Source organism: Coffea eugenioides, unplaced genomic scaffold, assembly GCF_003713205.1.
Source record: "Coffea eugenioides isolate CCC68of unplaced genomic scaffold, Ceug_1.0 ScVebR1_23;HRSCAF=104, whole genome shotgun sequence".
Lineage (NCBI taxonomy): Eukaryota > Viridiplantae > Streptophyta > Magnoliopsida > Gentianales > Rubiaceae > Coffea > Coffea eugenioides.
The window spans coordinates 28,735-48,097 of record NW_020862884.1 but is presented as its reverse complement, the minus strand read 5'-3'; the positions used below and the strand labels follow the sequence as shown (position 1 = coordinate 48,097).

The 19,363-nt window shown below is 38.3% G+C and overlaps 2 protein-coding genes across 2 annotated transcripts; one reads left to right on the top strand and one right to left on the bottom strand.

The window, feature by feature from the left end:
• The first annotated feature begins 239 nt into the window (after positions 1–239).
• On the top strand, positions 240–1,815 carry LOC113756540 (LRR receptor-like serine/threonine-protein kinase EFR). Its single transcript, XM_027300178.1, has 2 exons — positions 240–1,643; positions 1,759–1,815. Exons 1-2 carry the CDS (start codon positions 240–242, stop codon positions 1,813–1,815), a joined length of 1,461 nt encoding a protein of 486 aa, XP_027155979.1.
• Positions 1,816–17,162: 15,347 nt separating this feature from the next.
• LOC113756539 lies at positions 17,163–19,325 on the bottom strand. The gene has a single exon (XM_027300177.1). It carries the CDS (start codon positions 19,323–19,325, stop codon positions 17,163–17,165), a length of 2,163 nt encoding a protein of 720 aa, XP_027155978.1.
• Positions 19,326–19,363: the final 38 nt, after the last annotated feature.

Sequence of the window (19,363 nt, the reverse complement as noted above, 5' to 3'; positions counted from 1 at the left end):
AGTTCATTGTCATTACTGAGCTGACACTTTTCTGTATTAAGTTCTGACAACGAGGTTTAGCTCATTTTCCGCAGAAATATACCAAGAAAATTAGTTCCAATTGTGTGGGCTATACACAAGATTCTATAACAGCTCAAACATTATTGTTCCCATTCCGCAGAAACTTTTATCATTCAATCATCAATTTGTTGCAAATTAATCCATCTTTGCCTTCACAGCTCATCCAAATTCCAAATACCATGTGGGGATTTCGCTCATCAACATTAGCGAGCATTTTTCTCCTACTCTTAGTTGCCATGAACTTTTCAGTAAGCCATGTTTCAGCTGCAAAACATTTTCAAGATGAGACCGATCGCCTTCCTCTGCTTGAATTCAAGAAGCAGATATATGATGACCCATTTGGAGTGCTGAATTCCTGGAACCATTCACAACACCATTGCCAGTGGGAAGGAGTCACATGTGGTACTCGACATCAAAGGGTCATAGCCTTGACTCTACGGCATAAGCAGTTGTCTGGAACCATATCTCCTCATGCCGGAAATCTAAGCTTCATGAGGTTCATCCAACTTACGGACAATCAATTCCATGGTGAGATTCCCCAAGAATTCGGTCGCCTCCTCAGGCTAAGAGTCTTGAACTTGTCAAGTAATGCACTCAGTGGGAAAATCCCAGCAAACCTGACCTACTGCTCAGAGATGATAAATATTAGCCTAGCGGGGAACAATCTAGAAGGGAAAATCCCGATCGATCAGCTGAGCAATTTGAAGAAGCTTGAAATTTTTTATCTTGGCCTCAACAATTTGACAGGAGAGATTCCCTCCTCCATTGGGAACCTATCTTCATTGATTGGACTCGCTCTCGAGTACAACAATCTGGAGGGAAGTTTGCCTCTGGAGATGGGGCTCTTCAAAAGGTTATCTATATTTTCAGCAGCAGAAAATAAACTCTCTGGTATAATCCCCGCCTCCATCTTTAATAGTTCAGCCATTACTGTCATTTCAGTAGCCGACAATTACTTTCACGGCAATCTCCCAATTAACATGGGTCTCACCCTACCAAATCTGAAACAATTAGCTGTTGCGGGAAACAATTTCTCTGGAAACTTTCCCACTTCAATCACCAATGCTTCTGGGCTTGAGTCTATTGATCTTTCCGAGAATAAAGTTGCAGGCCAAGTTCCAGCTAATTTAGGAGATCTGACAAATCTTCAATTTTTAAATCTTGAAAGAAACCTCTTCGGCGGTAATTCAACTGGAGACTTAGATTTTATTGCATCATTGACCAACTGCAGTGATCTAAGCGTTTTTTCATTGAGTACCAATAATTTTGGAGGTAATATACCTAAAGTCATGGCCAATCTCTCAAATCAACTCACTGCATTGTACTTGGGAGATAACCAACTGTCAGGAACCATTCCACAAGGATTTGGAAACTTTGTCAACCTAATTCGACTTAGCCTTGAAGAAAACTATCTTTCAGGGGTCATTCCAAGAGATTTTGGCAAATTACAAAATTTGCAACTTCTGGTTTTTGACAATAATGACTTGTCAGGACAGATATTCTCTATCCTATGTAATGCCACAGGTCTATACCATCTGGACTTATCATTTAACCTGTTTGAAGGGGGCAATATATTTGACAATGTTCTTATGAACTGTCAAAATTTGCAACATCTGGATATATCTCACAACAACTTCACTGGAATTATATCACCACATTTTCTGCAGACGCACTCATCACTGATTTACATGAAAATAGGTGAAAATTCGTTTAGTGGTTCTCTGCCTCCTGAAGTTGGAAAGCTTATACACTTAGTGGATTTCAATGTTTCCCACAACCAATTTGCTGGAGATATTCCCATCTCACTTGCGGATTGTTCAAATCTGGAGAATCTTTCTATGCAAGCCAATTTTTTCCAAGGAACAATTCCACCAAATTTGGCTTCTTTGAAGAGCATCCAGCAATTAGACCTTTCAAGTAATAACTTGACTGGTCCAATACCCAACGAACTTGAGAAGCTTCAATTTTTGAGGTACTTAAACCTTTCCTATAACGACATTGAGGGTGAGGTACCGAACACTGGAGTTTTCAGCAATGCGAGTCAAATATCACTGATTGGCAACAACAAACTCTGTGGAGGCATTCCAGAATTGGAGTTCCCACCTTGTCCACTGATTAAGGGGAAAAACAGAGGAAAGCTTAAGGTTATCATATTGTTGTCCATTGTTTTACCAGCAACGCTTCTGGTTCTCGGTGCATTGTTGTTGTATTTCTTGGTATATCAAAAAATAGAGAGAAGAATTGTGGCCGGATTCTCTAGCATGCCCCCAAGAATCGATGAGCTCTTACGGCTTTCTTACCATGAACTTCTTCGTGCAACTTCTGGATTTTCTCCAGAAAACTTAATTGGTTCAGGAAATTTCGGAGCTGTCTACAAAGGAAGGCTAGAAAAACATGGCAACAAGCTTGTAGCAGTTAAAGTTCTTGATCTTCAAAAGAATGGAGCTTCGAAAAGTTTTAAGGCCGAGTGCACAGCATTGAGAAATATTCGCCATAGAAACCTCGTTTCTATCGTGAGTTATTGCTCCAGTATTGATTCCAAGGGTGATGAATTCAAAGCTCTAATCTATGAGTTCATGGAAAATGGAAATCTGGACCTGTGGCTGCATCCTTCACAGACAACTGATCAGGCAACAAGCTCAAGAAGTCTTAATCTTCTTCAGAAGCTAAATATTGCAATTGATGTGGCTTCAGCATTGCAATATCTTCACCACCACTGCAAAGCTGAGATTGTTCACTGTGATCTAAAACCAAGTAACGTTCTTCTTGACAATGATCTTGTTGCTCATGTGGGTGATTTTGGATTGGCAAGGCTTCTCCCAAAACCCATCAACACTTCTTCCGAGCAAGGAACCAGCAGTACTATTGCCATAAAAGGATCGATCGGTTATGCAGCTCCAGGTAATTACAAATTACAACTTTTTATGGTCAAGATGTTACTTAATTGTGCACAGAAATATAGAACTTTTGGGACATTTAATTCTTTTTAATTTTTTTATTATAATTATTATGAGATCTCTAATCACTGATGCATAGTAGCTAATTTTAATTAAGTCATTTTGTTATAAAAGAAGGTCCACTATGCTCTATGCCCCAATCTAACATTTGATTAATTTTAATCACTTAGTTTTTTTTTTTTTTGTTTTTCTTTTGCCACCCAATAATAACATGTCTAGAAACAAAATCTCAGAGTATGGAATGGGTCTTGCGGCATCAACTCAAGGGGATGTCTACAGCTACGGCATTCTTTTGCTAGAGATGATTACAGGAAGGAGGCCAACAGATGATATATTCGTGGGTGACCTAGATCTACATAACTATGTTAATGGGGCCTTGCATGAACAAGTTTCTGAGATCGTGGATCCATTGCTTTTTCTTGAAGGAGATGAAAACAGAAATATGACTCCTGGAGGGGAAACTATTAATGCTGGAAGAGAGATGGAGTGCATTATTTCCCTGCTGAAAATTGGACTCAAGTGCTCTGCAAGATTACCAAACGACAGGATGCATATGAATGAAGTTGTCAGAAAATTACATCTCATTAAGGATGTTTTCCTTGGTGTCAGGGTACATCAAGAAAATTTTGAAGCTTAATATCTACAGGTATACTCAAGAATTTAATACAGCCCACAAGTTGAAGTCCATTTTTTCTATATTAGGTAAAGAATTTTATTCTTGACATAAGCTTGCAAGCCAACTCGTTCTACCAGTCAAAATCTATTCCAGTCCAAAACAAAAAAACAAAAAAAAAGAAAAAGCTATGCTTCGTGCTCACTAGCATGGACAAAGATGGCTTCTCATACTAATGCATGAATTCTTGATTTGCAGCTGCTTACAAGCTGAAGTTGTTAATGGGGTGAGCTAATGAAGAAGACACCTTTGGCTTTTTATTTGAAAATAAAAATATAAATGGATGATTCAAACATATTCCTATAGTCTTTCTTTATAAGAATTAGATGTTCTGGAAGGCAGTCAATTGGCTCAATTCTGCTTGAACATCTTAATGCTCCCACTTTCTTTAAATTTTGATTTTCCTACCATATGAACAATATAAGGGAATAAAAGGAGGGATCAATTGTACAATAAATTCATATGTTCCCTTATTACCATATCCATATATTGCTCAATTAAGTCACCTTGCCTCTTAAAGCTGTGGATCTAGCCATGGGTGGGGCTCTCATACTTTTATGCCATATCTTGATGATTTTGAACGTAAAATGTTAGTAGGGCCTAGTAAGTAACCTAGGCAATATCGGGTTGAAAGAAAAGTTAAAGAAGGAAGTGAAGAGGAAGGAGAAATTAAAAAAAAAGATAAAATGTTAAATAATTGGAGGAACTGCCAAGAAAAAAAATTAGAAGGGAAAAGGATTTTTGACTGAACAATTTATCTATGTGCAAGTCGCATCCTCTAGCTAGGGATGGCAACGGGGGTAGGCACCCGCGGGGGGTCATTGGGGCGGGGGTTGGGGCGGGGGCGGGGGGAATTTTTCCCCCTGTTTAGAAACGGGGCAGGGGGCGGGGGTATACTCCCCCGTCCCATTCCCCGCCCCGCCACCTGTTTGAATATATATATATATATGTACATAATTATATATATAATGATATTATCAATTATACTACAAATTATACATGTCTATTAATAAAAATTATTAATTATTTATACTAAATTTATTAATACGTTTATGTTAAATTCCTAACTATACTTAATACAATAACACTTTTTTCTAAAAAAAATACAATAATAATTTAGTGATTGTATTTGTATCAAAAGTAAAAACTTGATTATTTTAGTTATATTTGTTTTATCATATTAGATTGTATTCAAATAACCTTTGTTTAACTATTTTTATGAGTTTCAATTATGAAATTACAATGAATAATAATTTGATGATGTGTTGATATTTTAATACTTGATTATTTGCTAAAATTTAATTATAATGAAATTATATAATAAATTTTTTTTAACCCCACGGGTGTCCCAGCGGGGGAAGCGGGGTAAGGCGGGGGAAGCCAGGGGCGGGGGCAGGGGGAATTAAAATGCGATGGGGCGGGGGTTGGGGAAGGTGTCCCCCGCCCCACCCTCGCCCCATTGCCATCCCTACCTCTAGCTCTGGCTGCCCAACTTAGGGTCAAAATTCGCGAGAAGCATAAATTGGGTAAGGTGTCAATTGGGAACATTCTACCATCATAGTAATAACAGACTCTCCATTAGCAGGGAAAAAGGAATGCAAAAAAGTGTATAGGGGGCAAAGTGTAATATTTTGAGGGAATGTTTTTAACAAAATTAGTTCATGAAGCAAAGTGAAATACCGACTTATATGAAGGTACACTTTGTTGCTTTGATAATATCATTAAGGCTTAATCTTTTTAGCACCATTAATGTATATATTTACGAGTTTTGTTGCTTTGAAATACGGACTTTGCCACGCTATTTCAGCTTAAATTTAAATATCAAATTTTACAAGCGTCTAAAAACCTACTTGTCTATATATCAACTATGATTTGTTCATTAAACAATCTCATTTTCAACTTGTTTAAAATAATACCGTTATTTTAGCTTTTACTTGTGTTAATTGCACTTTGCACTCTTTGCTCCGACTACCATTTTCATCCTTAAACTACACTTTACTCTTTAAACTGTAAATTTTGTCCTGCTTAAATACAATTCTTGACGGAATGCTCAAAATTAATCGAACAATTCCCATATTCTGTTAACTTATCATTTTAACTAAAATTAACCAGATGTATTGGGACATAAATGTCAATTCAAAAACCCTTAAAACCTCTTAAAAATTAAACGTATTTTCTTTTTCTTCCTTTGTTCTTACATTTTTTTCATTTCCTTTTCTACTACCGCACAGAAGGCACCACCATCGCTGCACCATACAATCAATAGTTTAGGCCAAGTCTAACGCCGGAATCAATAATATGCATATCTCCATCATTGAAGACCAATATCCACATAATCATCCGCTACAAAACACATCCAAAGGAAATTAAACCCCTGTATCCAAAAAAAAAAAATCCCAACTAAAAGAATTATTCTCAACCAAAACAACAACGATGGTACAACTAATGTTGCAGTCAATGTCAAAATTGATGAAAAAAGGGTGTGATATGAAAAAAAACAATTTTTCCTAACTGCTTTTGTCTTTTTGAATTCCTCGATTAATTTTTTTTATTTAACCAAATTCATGGTTAATCTTTTTTCTTTTTAACAAACGAATTTCATGGGTAATCTAGGTTTGAAAATTCCAGCATTGTTAGATCGGTTTCGTGGCTGTCATTTGAAATTCTTAGTATCCTTAAAGCTTAATGATAGCAACTTTTCATCTCTGCAAGTTGAATGTCAAAAAACTCGTCGAAAAAACACTATTCTATAGTAGTACTAAAGTTTAAAATACCATGGTCATTAAGATCTAAGACAACAGGATGACTACGGAGTTTACTGCTTGTACAAGTAGGCCCATAGTCATTAAGATCTAAGACATCAACATTAAAACAGCAACTATCAACTACGGAATTCACTTCTTGTACAAACAGGTCTAAACAATGGCCCATAGTCATTAAGATTTAAGACATTGCACAGTACATCTTTTTTGACTTGGTAAGAAGACCTTTAAACCGGCATTTCAGATTAGTCCTATTGGAAAGCGCATAATTCGCGAAATACCCTTTTTTTTTTTGACAAATCGCAACTATCCACTTCGATAAAATTTTACAGAGATGCACTTACTTTGGCTCAATAAAGTATCAATGATAGATTGGCTGAAGACAACTTCTAATTTGATTATAATTTTTTGGTTAATGAAGTGGAGGTGAAAATTAATTAGTCCATAATGCAAAACATTAGGAATTTAACTGCTAATAGTGCCTTCCCATAATGCAGAAGATCACAATAGATATTCATAAACCTATTTCGTCTCTGGACTCGTTTACAAGTTCATTGTCATGGATTTTACAAGTTCTTCATTACTGAGCTGACACTTTTTAATCCCAGCTTTCACGGTAGCAGTATCAGACTAGATGAAGCTTATTGACCATTTCTGCATTAAGTTCTGACAACGAGGTTTATAGACTTAAAAGCAAGTCATGACCATCAATATTTTGGTCCTTCCCACGTATTGCAGACAAAGTCATTTAGCCGACAGACTGTTAAAGACCTGAAAGAATAATAAATTGTGGCCCACTACTATAGAAATTGTGAGAGTATTCAGATCGTCAATATCGGCGACCTCAGTGAGGAGTTAGCAAAACTTTGAAAAATGTCTAAGAGGGTCTCTCTCTAATTATGAGAGAGTTTAATTTCTTTTAGGCCAGAAGGGTCTGAAAATTAATGATCTCATTTTGCTGAAACCTATAAGAAGAGAAATTTCTTTGTTGCTTCTTCCATACCCATTAAATGAGATCCTCAACTGTCATGATTGCAGGCTGAAGTAGAAAGTGGGGGCAAAGACCAAAACAAAGCAAAATGGACAATGTCATTGTAAGCACAAATTTTATTGCCTAAAATAAAAGACAAGAAAATTCGTACAAATATCAAATTGATTAAATCAAATAATAAGCGGGTTACAATCTCTGAAAGTTTTTGAATCAAAGAAATTAATCCTCTGATTCTTTTCTTCGAATAGCTTCAATTGAAGGGACGAAAAGACTTGTTCTCCAATCGAAAGGGTGTTTCCTACAATTTCGGCGTAGAAAACGATTGATTTGATGATGGTGTCAAACACTTGGAACTTCAAGTCTTCAACACCGATAGCAGCAGGAGGATTTGTTTGACTTGATTTGGACTTGGATTTGAGGAAGAAAGCTCTTGAAAAAATTTGACAGAGTTTCTCCGAAAGTTAGGGATTTTTCTCGTGTATTTGTCTTGAGGAAAGACCTTTATTTATACCCAAAATATGTAGGCTAAATCTTCAAGAAAACCCTCAAAATCTTCCTGCATTTTGGATCACTTGTTACTCAAGAAATCTATTTAACTTGGGCTTAAATAATGGGCCAACCCAAATAGTCCATTGTGAATTAATAAATCAATTAATTCACTTCCACTTAAATGGGCATTACAAATTTAATTTGATTTAATAGCCCATATAATATTGACCCAATTTGCAAGTTCAAAACATAACGAACTTCTACAATTTAACTTAATTTAATCAAGATCAATTTAATTTAAATAAATCTTGACTAAATAAATTAAATAAATTTTCTTTGTCTACAAATGCCCCCACTTCAAGACTTGGTGAAGCATTGCATGCAATCGCTGGAGGCAAGACTTGAAGTATCAATCTCTTTACTGTTGACTTAAAGTTAAACCAAATTAGATGCTTCAAGCGTTCGGCATATGGGTGACCCATTCTTTGTCTAGCAGAGAATCATTCATATCAATTGAAGAATTGCATCTCAAATTCCAATTGAGTAGGCAATGGTCACGGGTCTCCACATTGAATCTTTCAATTCTTAATTTAGTAGTCTTTGGAAATGCCGCCCCGCAATACCAGACCACAGCTTTGACCAGTCAAAATTAGAAACTCCCATCTCGTTATGCGATGTGGGTTTCTGTGTGAAAACTATATGCCGAAATTTGGAGTTTGCTCTTAGGTCGCTGACTACCAAATCTTACTTTTGGCACTTGGCAATATGAAATTTGCAAAGTTTCAACACTTCCTAAATCGAAAATGTACTTCCAAAACAAATGTTGGCAACCTCTGACTGCCGAATTTCAAGAGCTTCCTAAACCGAGTTTCAGTTTTTGAAGTTAATCTTAGGAACCAAATTCATGTGATTCCAAAAAAAATTAAATGGTAATCACTGAATTTAGTAGCTGCCCAAAATTTAAAACTTCTTAAAATGATTCATCAAAGCACCTCTAACTGCCGAATTTCAAGAGCTTCCTAAACCGACTTTCAGCTTTTGAAGTTAATCTTAGGAACCAAATTCATGTGATTCCAAAAAATTAAATGGTAATCATGTGATTCCAAAAAATTAAATGGCAATCACTGAATTTAGTAGCTGCTCAAAATTTAAAACTTCTTAAAATGATTCATCCAAGCACCTCTGACTGCCGAATTTCAAGAGCTTTCTAAACCGACTTTCAGCTTTTGAAGTTAATCTTAGGAACCAAATTCATGTGATTCCAAAAAATTAAATGGTAATCACTGAATTTAGTTGCTGCCCAAAATTTAAAACTTCTTAAAATGATTCATCCAAGCACCTTATAAAGCCGCACAAGACATGTTTTTGTCTTGAAGTTGTGACAAACATCTTTACTAAAGACTACCACGATATTTGAGGAAGAAACCTGTTTCACACGTGCACCCTGAAGGTAATCATCTTTACTGCCTTTTGAAAATTACATGTTGGTCGAGTAACAGATGTCTGCCAAATTTCATTGAGATCTGTCAAAACTTGATTTATTTTCACCTTAGAAAGAGAAAAAAAAAAATTTTTTTTGAGATTTTTTTTTTGGGTCACTCTTTTCTTTTACCATGGTACGCTTCCAAATCTTTGTCTTGCATGTCTTTCTTGTGAAGCAAGGCAAAATTTGTCGTTGACGATGATTTTTTTTTTCATCATTTTTTTTTCATGTCAATTTAATTGATAGCTGACATGAAGTGCTTACCAACACATGCATTGCGACTTTCTTGGAAATGCATCCTTCTTATGAGTTTCTTTTTTTTCTTTTTTTTTTTTAGTTGCAGCTTGTATTGACACCCATTGAAGCGAGTTGACGTTCCAATTGTGTTTGACACTTTATAGCTCGTGGAATTCAAAACACTAAGGTAACTCACATGCCTCATGATTTTCACTTCTTGTCAATGCCAAATATTTTTTTTTTTGTGATATGAAAGGAGGATCCCTTGCGACAACATACACGGTGGACCCTCACTTTGAAGAAGGTACAACCGCAAACTCCCACGAGAGCCATGCTATGGCCAATGTTTTAAAAACCGGACCGTTAATTGAACCGGTGAAGTGAAAGGGTCGAGGTTCAACCGGTCGGACCGGTTCAACCTCGGTTCAATGAATTTTTTTAAAAATAATTTATATAAATATATATATGTACAAAATAAGACATGTAATGGACTAATTTAATACTTTATATGATGAAAAGTTTACTATTTTTTAATAACTTGGATTTTTAAAAATAAATTTTTTAAATTATAAGTTAAAACAAATAAATTTCATCTCAATTTCAATTATATCTAAATCCAACCCAAAAATATCACAATATTTTGAAATTATACAAAATTCACGTCTATGAGAATTTAGATATTGTGAACTTAAATTTTAATTTACGTTTTAGAGATTGCAATTTAAAAAAGGAAGTTTGGAGTTCGAAGGAAGTCAAGAAAATCGAAAATAGAAATGTAAACTTGATAAGAAACAAAAAATGAGATAAAAGTGAGTGGTTGTAGCATTAAATAATTTGGGTTAAAAAAATAATTCTTTTTGAACTTTTTTCAATTTAATGGACAAAAACAAAATTAAAAGATGGAAGAAAACATCAATAAATTAAAAATAAAGAGGTTTGATTAAAAAGGGAGTGACAAAAAAAAGAGGATAGAGAGAGAGAGAGAGAGTTGAAAATTAAAAAGAAAGAGCCATGAGAGGATGAGATTTTGTAAGAAAAATGGAAAAAAGAAATATGAGTGTTTGCTTTATATAAATAAGTTATCAAAAAAAATAATAGATGTGATGGTGCAACGGTTAATACATTGGTCTTCTATTACAAAGGTCTTGAGTTCGAATCTTGATAGCTGCATTTTGCAAAAAAAAAAAAAAAAAGAGGAATGTTGAAAACCGGTTCAATAGCGGTTCAATAGCGGTTTTTACGGTTCGACCGGTTCTTGACCGGTTTTCTGACAAAGTCAACTATGGCATTGAACCGGACCGGTGCCATGGCCGGTTTGCGGTTCAACCGGTTAGAACCGGCGGGTCTGGTCCGATTTTCAAAACATTGGCTATGGCTTGAGGAGTACACGAAGAAGGTGCAACCAAGAAATTTGAAGAAGGCGCAACCACAAACTCCCACGAGAGCCCATCATGGCTTGAGGAGTACAAAGAAGATGGCGCAACCAAAACTTGAAGAAGGTGCAACCGCAAACTCCCACGAGAGCCTATTATGGTTTGAGGAGTACAAAAGAGATGGCGCAACCAAAATTTGAAGAAAGCGCAACCGCAAACTCCCACGAGAGCCATATTATGGCTTGAGAAGTACATAAAGAATGAGACACGATTACCCACTTCAATAAAAACTCACCCAAAATTCAAGAAGTCTTTTACTATCTTCGATCATGCCATTTTAACCAAACTTTCTTTTTTCTTGCTTTTGCTGCAGGTTAGTCTTGATGCAATGGTGGTGTTTAAGGAAGTCACATCCTCAAACGAAAAGTATCTCCTTATCGCTGACAGCGATGGTGACTCCGGTGACAAAGGAACGAAATTATTGGTGCATCCCCCTATACAAGGAACTTACTCTGGTAAGTGGCCTTCTCACTAGTACCCAGAATTGAAGGACTGGTCACTTGAACTTTCTCAAAATGACGGCACGAAAATCCATTCCTTGAGATCCCTTATTCATAGTAAGGAGCCAAGAACAACTCCCTTTCAAACCCTTGGCAGGCGGATCATAGACGGAGATGCACATTGGGGGTCCTTCCTTGAGACTCAATGGTGCATTCAGTTATATCAAGAATTACTGGGAGTGGTTGGAGGATATTCTCGGCAAGAGCAAATAAGTGCTCCGTGAAAATTACTTGTTTGACGCCTTATATGCTTCACTTTTCACATATGATAGGAATTCCCATGTACTTAGGGCATTCTGTACGGCATAGTGCCCGGACACTAATACCTTGCATACATCTGTCGGGGAATTGTCTCTCTTACTTTGGGACTTGCACAAGTTAGGAGAACTTCCAATCATCGGGGGAATTTATGAAGAGGTAATCCCATGCGCGGATGAGCTAATTGGAGTAAATGAAAAGAAATTAAGTCATATTCCACAAAGCTGTGAGTATTTGTTCGCAGCCTTACATCATCTTCAACACGGGGAATCCAACAAAACTGGAGTTTCTGCTGCCCAATGGATTAAGTTCTGGTTTAAAGGCAAAACCAGGTACTCAAAACCAAAGCAGAAAAGGATAAAGAGGCTATCTCGTGCTCAAGCGACCCAAAATCTGGATGACGAAATTGGACAACCACGCAAATTTTCAAGTCAAAACAATGGCGTATTTAATACCATCGGAGTTAAACTTCACTTACGAGAAGAGACCTATCTTGCAGCATTTATATCTTGCTGGCTCTGTGTCTTTGCTTTACCAGATGAGAACCTCCATTATATTAGACCATCTACTTTCAAAATGGCTAGTATGATGACTGCCGGTCGTAAGACTTGCCTTACTGTTCCTGTCCTGCCAAACATATACCATGGGCTTGATAAAATTTCAAACTCAACTACCCCAGGGTGCGCATGTGCGGCTTTTCCGGTGCACTACGTATATGCTTGGTTAGCGAGTTATTTCTCTACCCATTATTCGACTCCAAATACCATGCCTGGACCTACCATGACCAACTATTCTGGAGAGGGTGGCGCACGATACTTTGATGAAAATAGTGCTCGCGACCTCATTCATCAGGGAGATAAAGTAACTTGGGGAATCACTTCTCTTGTGAAGAATCGCAATGAACTCTTTGTTGACGATGGCAAACTAGCAAATCTCGAACTAAGTTATTTTGTAAGCGCCTGCTCAAATTACTTAGTTTTGCATGCTGAAGGGGATTTCCTTGTTGAGCCATATAGTCCATATAGATTCGCGCGACAATTCGGGTTTTATCAAGTTCCTCCACAGGAACTCGGGGCAGATGTGCGTTCCACAAATTATGACTTGAGTCGAATACTCTGGCGCACTGCTATTCGTAGTAAAACAGAGTCAAAGATACTTTTTCCTAGCTATCCCTTGAATGCTAGCAAGCACACATCTTCAGGCTTTCAAACATGGTGGTCTACGGTACATGATGATTACCTCCTCAAAGGGCGTGATACTTTGATTAAGAGTATCCAATCAAGTGGGGAGCAGAAGAGGTCAAAAGGGAAGGAACTTGCAAATCTGAACAATCTCTCCAAGGTTGACAACAGTCTTGAGATGAAGCAAAAGACTGTGAGAAACGAGAAGGAAATTTTGAAGAGTTCAAACAACAAGGTTGCTACCCTTGAGGACCTTACCCCTAATGAACAATTTTCGAAGGGTACTTCAGTTCGTCTTCCCTCAAAAATTGTGAAAGCCATTGATCATGATTCTTGCAATTCACATGAGGAGAAGAGGAGCGAGCCTTTTGATGAGGAGGATGAGCAATCCACTAGCACGGACCAGCATTGGAAGCGCAAGAAGTCCAAGGTAATGACTTTCCCTTTGGATGATATTGGTTTAGATCCTAAGGAACTCTTTAAAGACATTCCGGATATATCTGTGCCTGGTATAAGCCGTGTCAATATTGTAAGGACCCCCCTTGCCTTCTTTAATTTAGCATTTGAAATCTACTTGTCAATTTCATATTCATGATTTGTCTCATAACGTTTTCCTTACAGTTGGATGATCAAGACTTGATCTTCATTGATGATGGAGAACCAAGTCAAATATCAGTTGAAGGACCTACTGCATTTGAACTTTTGGCCAAACAAGTGATCAGTTCTACCCAACAAATGGGTGCTAGTGAGAATTCCAAAAAGGCAGTAGAGGATGGAAATGTGATTCAGCAAATCACGCCACAGAAGGTGGAACATATGACTCCATCGGCCCAAAAGAAACTCAAAATTTTCGATCCACCATCGTGGCCAAGGGCACCTCGAGTATCTGAATTTTGCCCCCAAAATGTGATCTCAACATGCCGTCGAGACTATATCCAAATGTTGTGGAATAACTTGAGGGTGATGATATCTCAAACAGCCTTAGAGCGCATGCCTGCACTTGAAATGAAAGCCAACGAAATCATAGAGGAAATGCAAAGCTTCAATGCCGCGGATATCTCAAATTTGCAAGGCCTTTTAAAGGCTTTCTTTGCAAATGCAGCTCGTTACGTTGCAGTGAAATCTTCTCTCTCAAATAAAATTCCAGCTGAATCATATGATGAGTTGCTTTCTACGGCTACCCAACATCTTAGAGACGCTCAGAGTAAGGAGAGACAACAGGCAGAGAAGATCTCAACACACATGTTGAAGCTTAAGGAGATTGATCGCGAGGAAGTAGAGTTGAGGAAGCGACTTGAGTTCTTGGATACTCACAGGAAGGAGACGCTTTCACTGCTACGAGAAGAGCAAGATGATCTTACCCGAGTGCAAGGCGTGATGGTCGACTTACAAAATGAAGTTCGAAAGATCGAGAATTCCCCGCCCCTACTTGCTGAGGAGAGTCAAACTTTGGACAAGATGCAAGCGTTACTTGAAAGCAACCAAAAGGAGCTGTCGTTATTTGAATTCTAGAAATAGTTGCAATCTTTTACTTTGTTTCAAATTTCATCTTTTGTTACCTGCTCAAAGCGTGTAGCTATGTGCATAAACATTTCATAATGAAACTTGCTCTCTCTTTTTCACATTCTTGCAGACGTCCTCGTCTTTATTTGCTTTTTCGATAGCCACCATTTTAGACTATCAATTGTAGTATGAACAATTCTATCTTTGCATAATTTTGATCACACTTGAAAAGATAATTATCCAAATAATTTGGTAATCTGAATAATACACTTTCAAGTATATGTCACAAAATAATTCGAATTGTCTTAAAGATGAACGCTCCTTTTTTTTTTATCAAAAGAATCATCCGGACAAAGGATTTAGTTTTATATAATTGTAACTGAACTTAGAAGTTGCCCTCTAAGCTGCCTACGTATCCCAACAGGGAATCAAGTCACACGTAGTTCCTACCATTCACAGTTTAAACTCTTGCGGGTCAGGAGTATCCTTTTGTTTACCACCTTAGATTTGGTGGAGTGTTTCAGCAGTTTAACCACATGCTACACTATTGGTGGTTGTTGTCCACAGTTTTAGCTCATGCGGGTTTGGAGCAACATGCAGTTTAGACTCATGCGTCATGGAGTACTTCACTTTTTTTTTTTATGGCATGTATAACTTCACGAATTTTCCATTTATAGGACCAACTTTCACGCCATCTTTGTCCACTAATTTGTACGCACCATTCGTGTAGACTTCTCGAACAATGTACGGCCCATCCCATTTAGAGACGAATTTGTCTTTAGTGCGATGAGTCATAACTATTGGCCTTCGAACGGCAAGTACCATGTCCCCGACTTGAAAGGAGCGACGTCGAACTTTCTTATTAAAAGCTCTAGAGAGACGGGCTTGATAGCACTCCAGATTTTGTTGGGCCTCCAATCTCTTTTCATCCAAAGCTTCCAACTCTTCAAGGCGCAGGCGAACATTTTCTTCCTCCGTGAGCCCTTCTTGGATAGCAATTCTCAAAGAAGGAATTTGTTGCTCAAGGGGCAGAACAGCTTCTACACCATAGACCAAGGCATATGGTGTGGCTTGCGTCGGAGTTCGGTATGTGATGCGATAGGCCCAAAGAGTTTCGCCTATCCTTTCGTGCCAATCCTTCTTTGACTTTGCCACCACTTTCTTCAACAAGTTACATAAAGTTTTGTTGAATGCCTCTGCGAGACCATTGGCTGGGGCATTATACATGGAGGACTTGCGTTGCTTGAGATTAAATTTCTCACATAACTTATCCATCAAGCCATTGGAGAAGGATTTTCCATTATCAGTGATAATGTACCGGGGAACTCCATAACGGTAAATAATATTCACACGAATAAAATTCACCACATCTTCCTTTCTAACTTGCTTGAGCGGTATGGCTTCAGCCCACTTAGAAAAGTAGTCGGTCGCAGCCAATATATATAAGTGTTGACCGGATGACTTTGGTAATGGCCCCACAACATCAAGGCCCCAAGCATCAAAAGGCCAAGAAGCAACGGTCGGGTGTAACGGCTCAGGTGGTTGATGAATGTAATTTGCATGAAACTGGCAAGCTTGACATCTTTGAGCATATTCTATGCAATCTTTGACCATAGTAGGCCAATAGTAGCCCATCCTTTTAATCCGAAAATGTAACTTGGGACCGGATTGATGTGCTCCACATATTCCAGAATGTGCTTCGTGCATCGCCCGATATGCCTCGTCTTCGCTTAGACAGCGCAACAGTACACCTTCAAATGATCTTCGGTACAGCGTGTCCTTGTACAAGATAAAACGAGGGGCTCGACGACGGATGTCAATTCTTCTACGTTGCTCCTCAGGTAATTTTTGATATTTGAGATAATCAACGAGGGGTTGTCTCCAATCTTCTTTGTCAATTTCATAGGTTGAGACCACATGAGCGTCGCCTCCTTCAATATTTTCATCATCAATCAGTGATGGAACTACCCACTTTCGGCACACACGGACTTGTATCTCATGATCCGGCATGGTAAGTGAAGAGGCTAGCGCAGCTAATGCATCAGCTTGCTTATTTTCCCTTCTAGGAACATGCTTAATACTTGCACCTCCAAGACGCCTCATTAGTTGCGTTGCATATTTGTGATACGGAATTAACTCGGACTTTTTGACTTCATAACTTCCCAAGAGTTGGTTAACCACTAATTGAGAGTCACCATAGATTTGAATGTCCAACTGTTCCATATCAACAGCTATTTCAAGTCCGAGTATGAGAGCTTGGTACTCAACGACATTGTTTGAACAATGATGACTTAGAGTAAAAGAGTATAGCAATATCCCTCCATCAGGAGTCACGAATACAATCCCTGCTCCAGCTCCATGACGATGAGCCGCACCATCAAAATACATCTTCCATGGTGGACGAATCTCGATAAGGAGTACATCCTCATCCGGTAAGTCATCACTTAGTTCCCATTCAGCAGGTATCGGGTGATCAGCAAGAAAATCTGCTAGAACTTGTCCCTTCACAGCTTTTTGAGGTACATAAATAATTTCAAACTGTTGTAGTTGAAGATACCATCTAGCTAGACGGTCGGATAGCACTGGTCTGCTCATCACATATTTTATGGGATTCGCCCTGGAAATGAGCCTCACACTATGCGCTTGAAAGTAGTGCTTTAACTTCTGTATTGCAATGTCCTTCATTATTATTCTTGTGCAAGTAATGCATCCACTTTTTTTTGAAGCCCCCCCGTTTTTCTTGGGCGGCAATATAAAGGAGTAAGGGCTTTCCATGAATAGGTGCAGCCAACACAGGTGCTTTCATAAGATAAGACTTAATGCTATTGAATGCATTACTACATGCCTCATCCCATTGAAATGGCACATCTTTCTTCATCAATCGACTAAATGGCTGACACCTTCCTGCTAAATTTGAGATAAATCTCCGCAGATAAGCTAATCGCCCTTGAAGACTTTTCAATTCATGAATGTCACGAGGTTCAGGCATCCTCAATATAGCATCAATTTTGGCCTGATCAATTTCAATGCCTCGATGGCGAACCACAAAACCAAGAAATTTCCCCGACGTGACTCCAAATGCACACTTGAGAGGGTTCATTTTGAGTTGATACCTTCTCAACCGATCGAAAACTTGTCTCAAATCCTCCAAGTGATTATTTCTTTTCTTTGATTTCACAACTAAATCATCCACATAACACTCGATATTCTTATGAAGCATGTCGTCAAAGATACTTTGCATTGCTCTTTGATATGTGGCACCAGCATTTTTGAGACCAAAGGGCATCACTTTATAACAATAAATACCCTTAGGAGTACGAAATGCAGTGAGCTCCTCATCCTCCGGTGCCAATCGAATTTGATTATATCCAGAAGAGCCATCCATAAACGACTGAACTTCATGCCCAGTAGTTGCATCAATCATGAGTTCAGTGATTGGTAAAGGGAAGTCATCTTTGGGACAAGCATTGTTAACATCCCTGAAATCGACACAAATGCGGATTTGTCCATTCTTCTTTCGCACAGGCACGATACTCGAAATCCATGTGGGATATTTAACTTCACGAATAAACCCGGCTTCAATGAGTTTATTGACTTCAATTTCGATCAACGGAATCAAATCGGGTCTAAATCGCCGTTGTGCTTGCTTCACAGGTCGAACTCCCTTTTTAACAGCCAAATGGTGGACGGCCACTTTTGGGTTTAAATCCGGCATTTCTTTATAAGTCCATGCAAAAATATCTTGATACTCCCACAAGAGTTCAATATATGCCTTCTCTTCGTCAGGACTCAATGAAGCACTTACATATATTGGACGTGGGTTCTCTGAAGTACCAAGATTGACCTCCTTTAGATCATCCACAGTGGCCTTAACACCTTCCTCCAATTCAGGTGGAGCCTCTTCAGCATCTTCTTCTTCTTCAGGCGAGTCACCGTCAATTATAGTTATATGATTGCATGAAGCAACACTCTCTTCATCATCCTCTTTTGGTCTTGTGTACACCACGGTATGCTCCCTGACCCTCAATTCAGTCCCACACTTTATTACAAGATCTGTGCATCTTCTCATTCTCGAAGGAATGCTACTACCAAATTTATGAGAACCATTAGAAGGTTTTTCAAGATTTTGCAATGACTTTGCCATTTTTCCTTTACTCTTATGAGAGTTTTGAGGCTTTTGTCTTCTTTGTGGTCCTAATCTCTTAAAAACAGATACCCGTGGAGTTTTATTCTCCTTTTCATGAAAAGCTTGAAATTTACCAACTATTTGAGAAGACTCATCCTCTATAGCAATATATTGGCTACTAACTCTATTGATCTTGATGCGGATTGGTGTAGGAGAGGAGTAGCCAAGGCCAAATTTGGGATTTTCAATGGCGTATCCCTTTTCCTTCAACATCTTTTGGGTAGGATTCAACCCATGAATCATGTCACTGGTAGATTGACGGGATGGAACATTTAACACCGCAGATTCTTTGAGATCGTATCCAGCCTTAGCGAGAAGCTTATAAGCGATAGGATCAAAACCTTCTTTAGTTCTTGACTTTGGTATGGTGTCTTGTTCAACTTCAGATTCTTTGCTTAAAAAGTTAGACCTTTTAAGTTGAGAAGATGACACCTTTTTTGTATCAAGATGAGCTACCGGAAGAGTCCAATCTTTTAGAGTTTCATGCTGAATTGCAGGTGACTGTCCCTGTTCCATTCTTGATTTGGGAGGGCAGCGAAAGACAACTGATTCATTGTTTGGCAATGAAACATCAGTTTCTTCATGAACTTCCTCTTTTGATTTCGAAGTCATCACTTTCTCCCCTTTTGCATTTGGAGATTCGGGGTTCT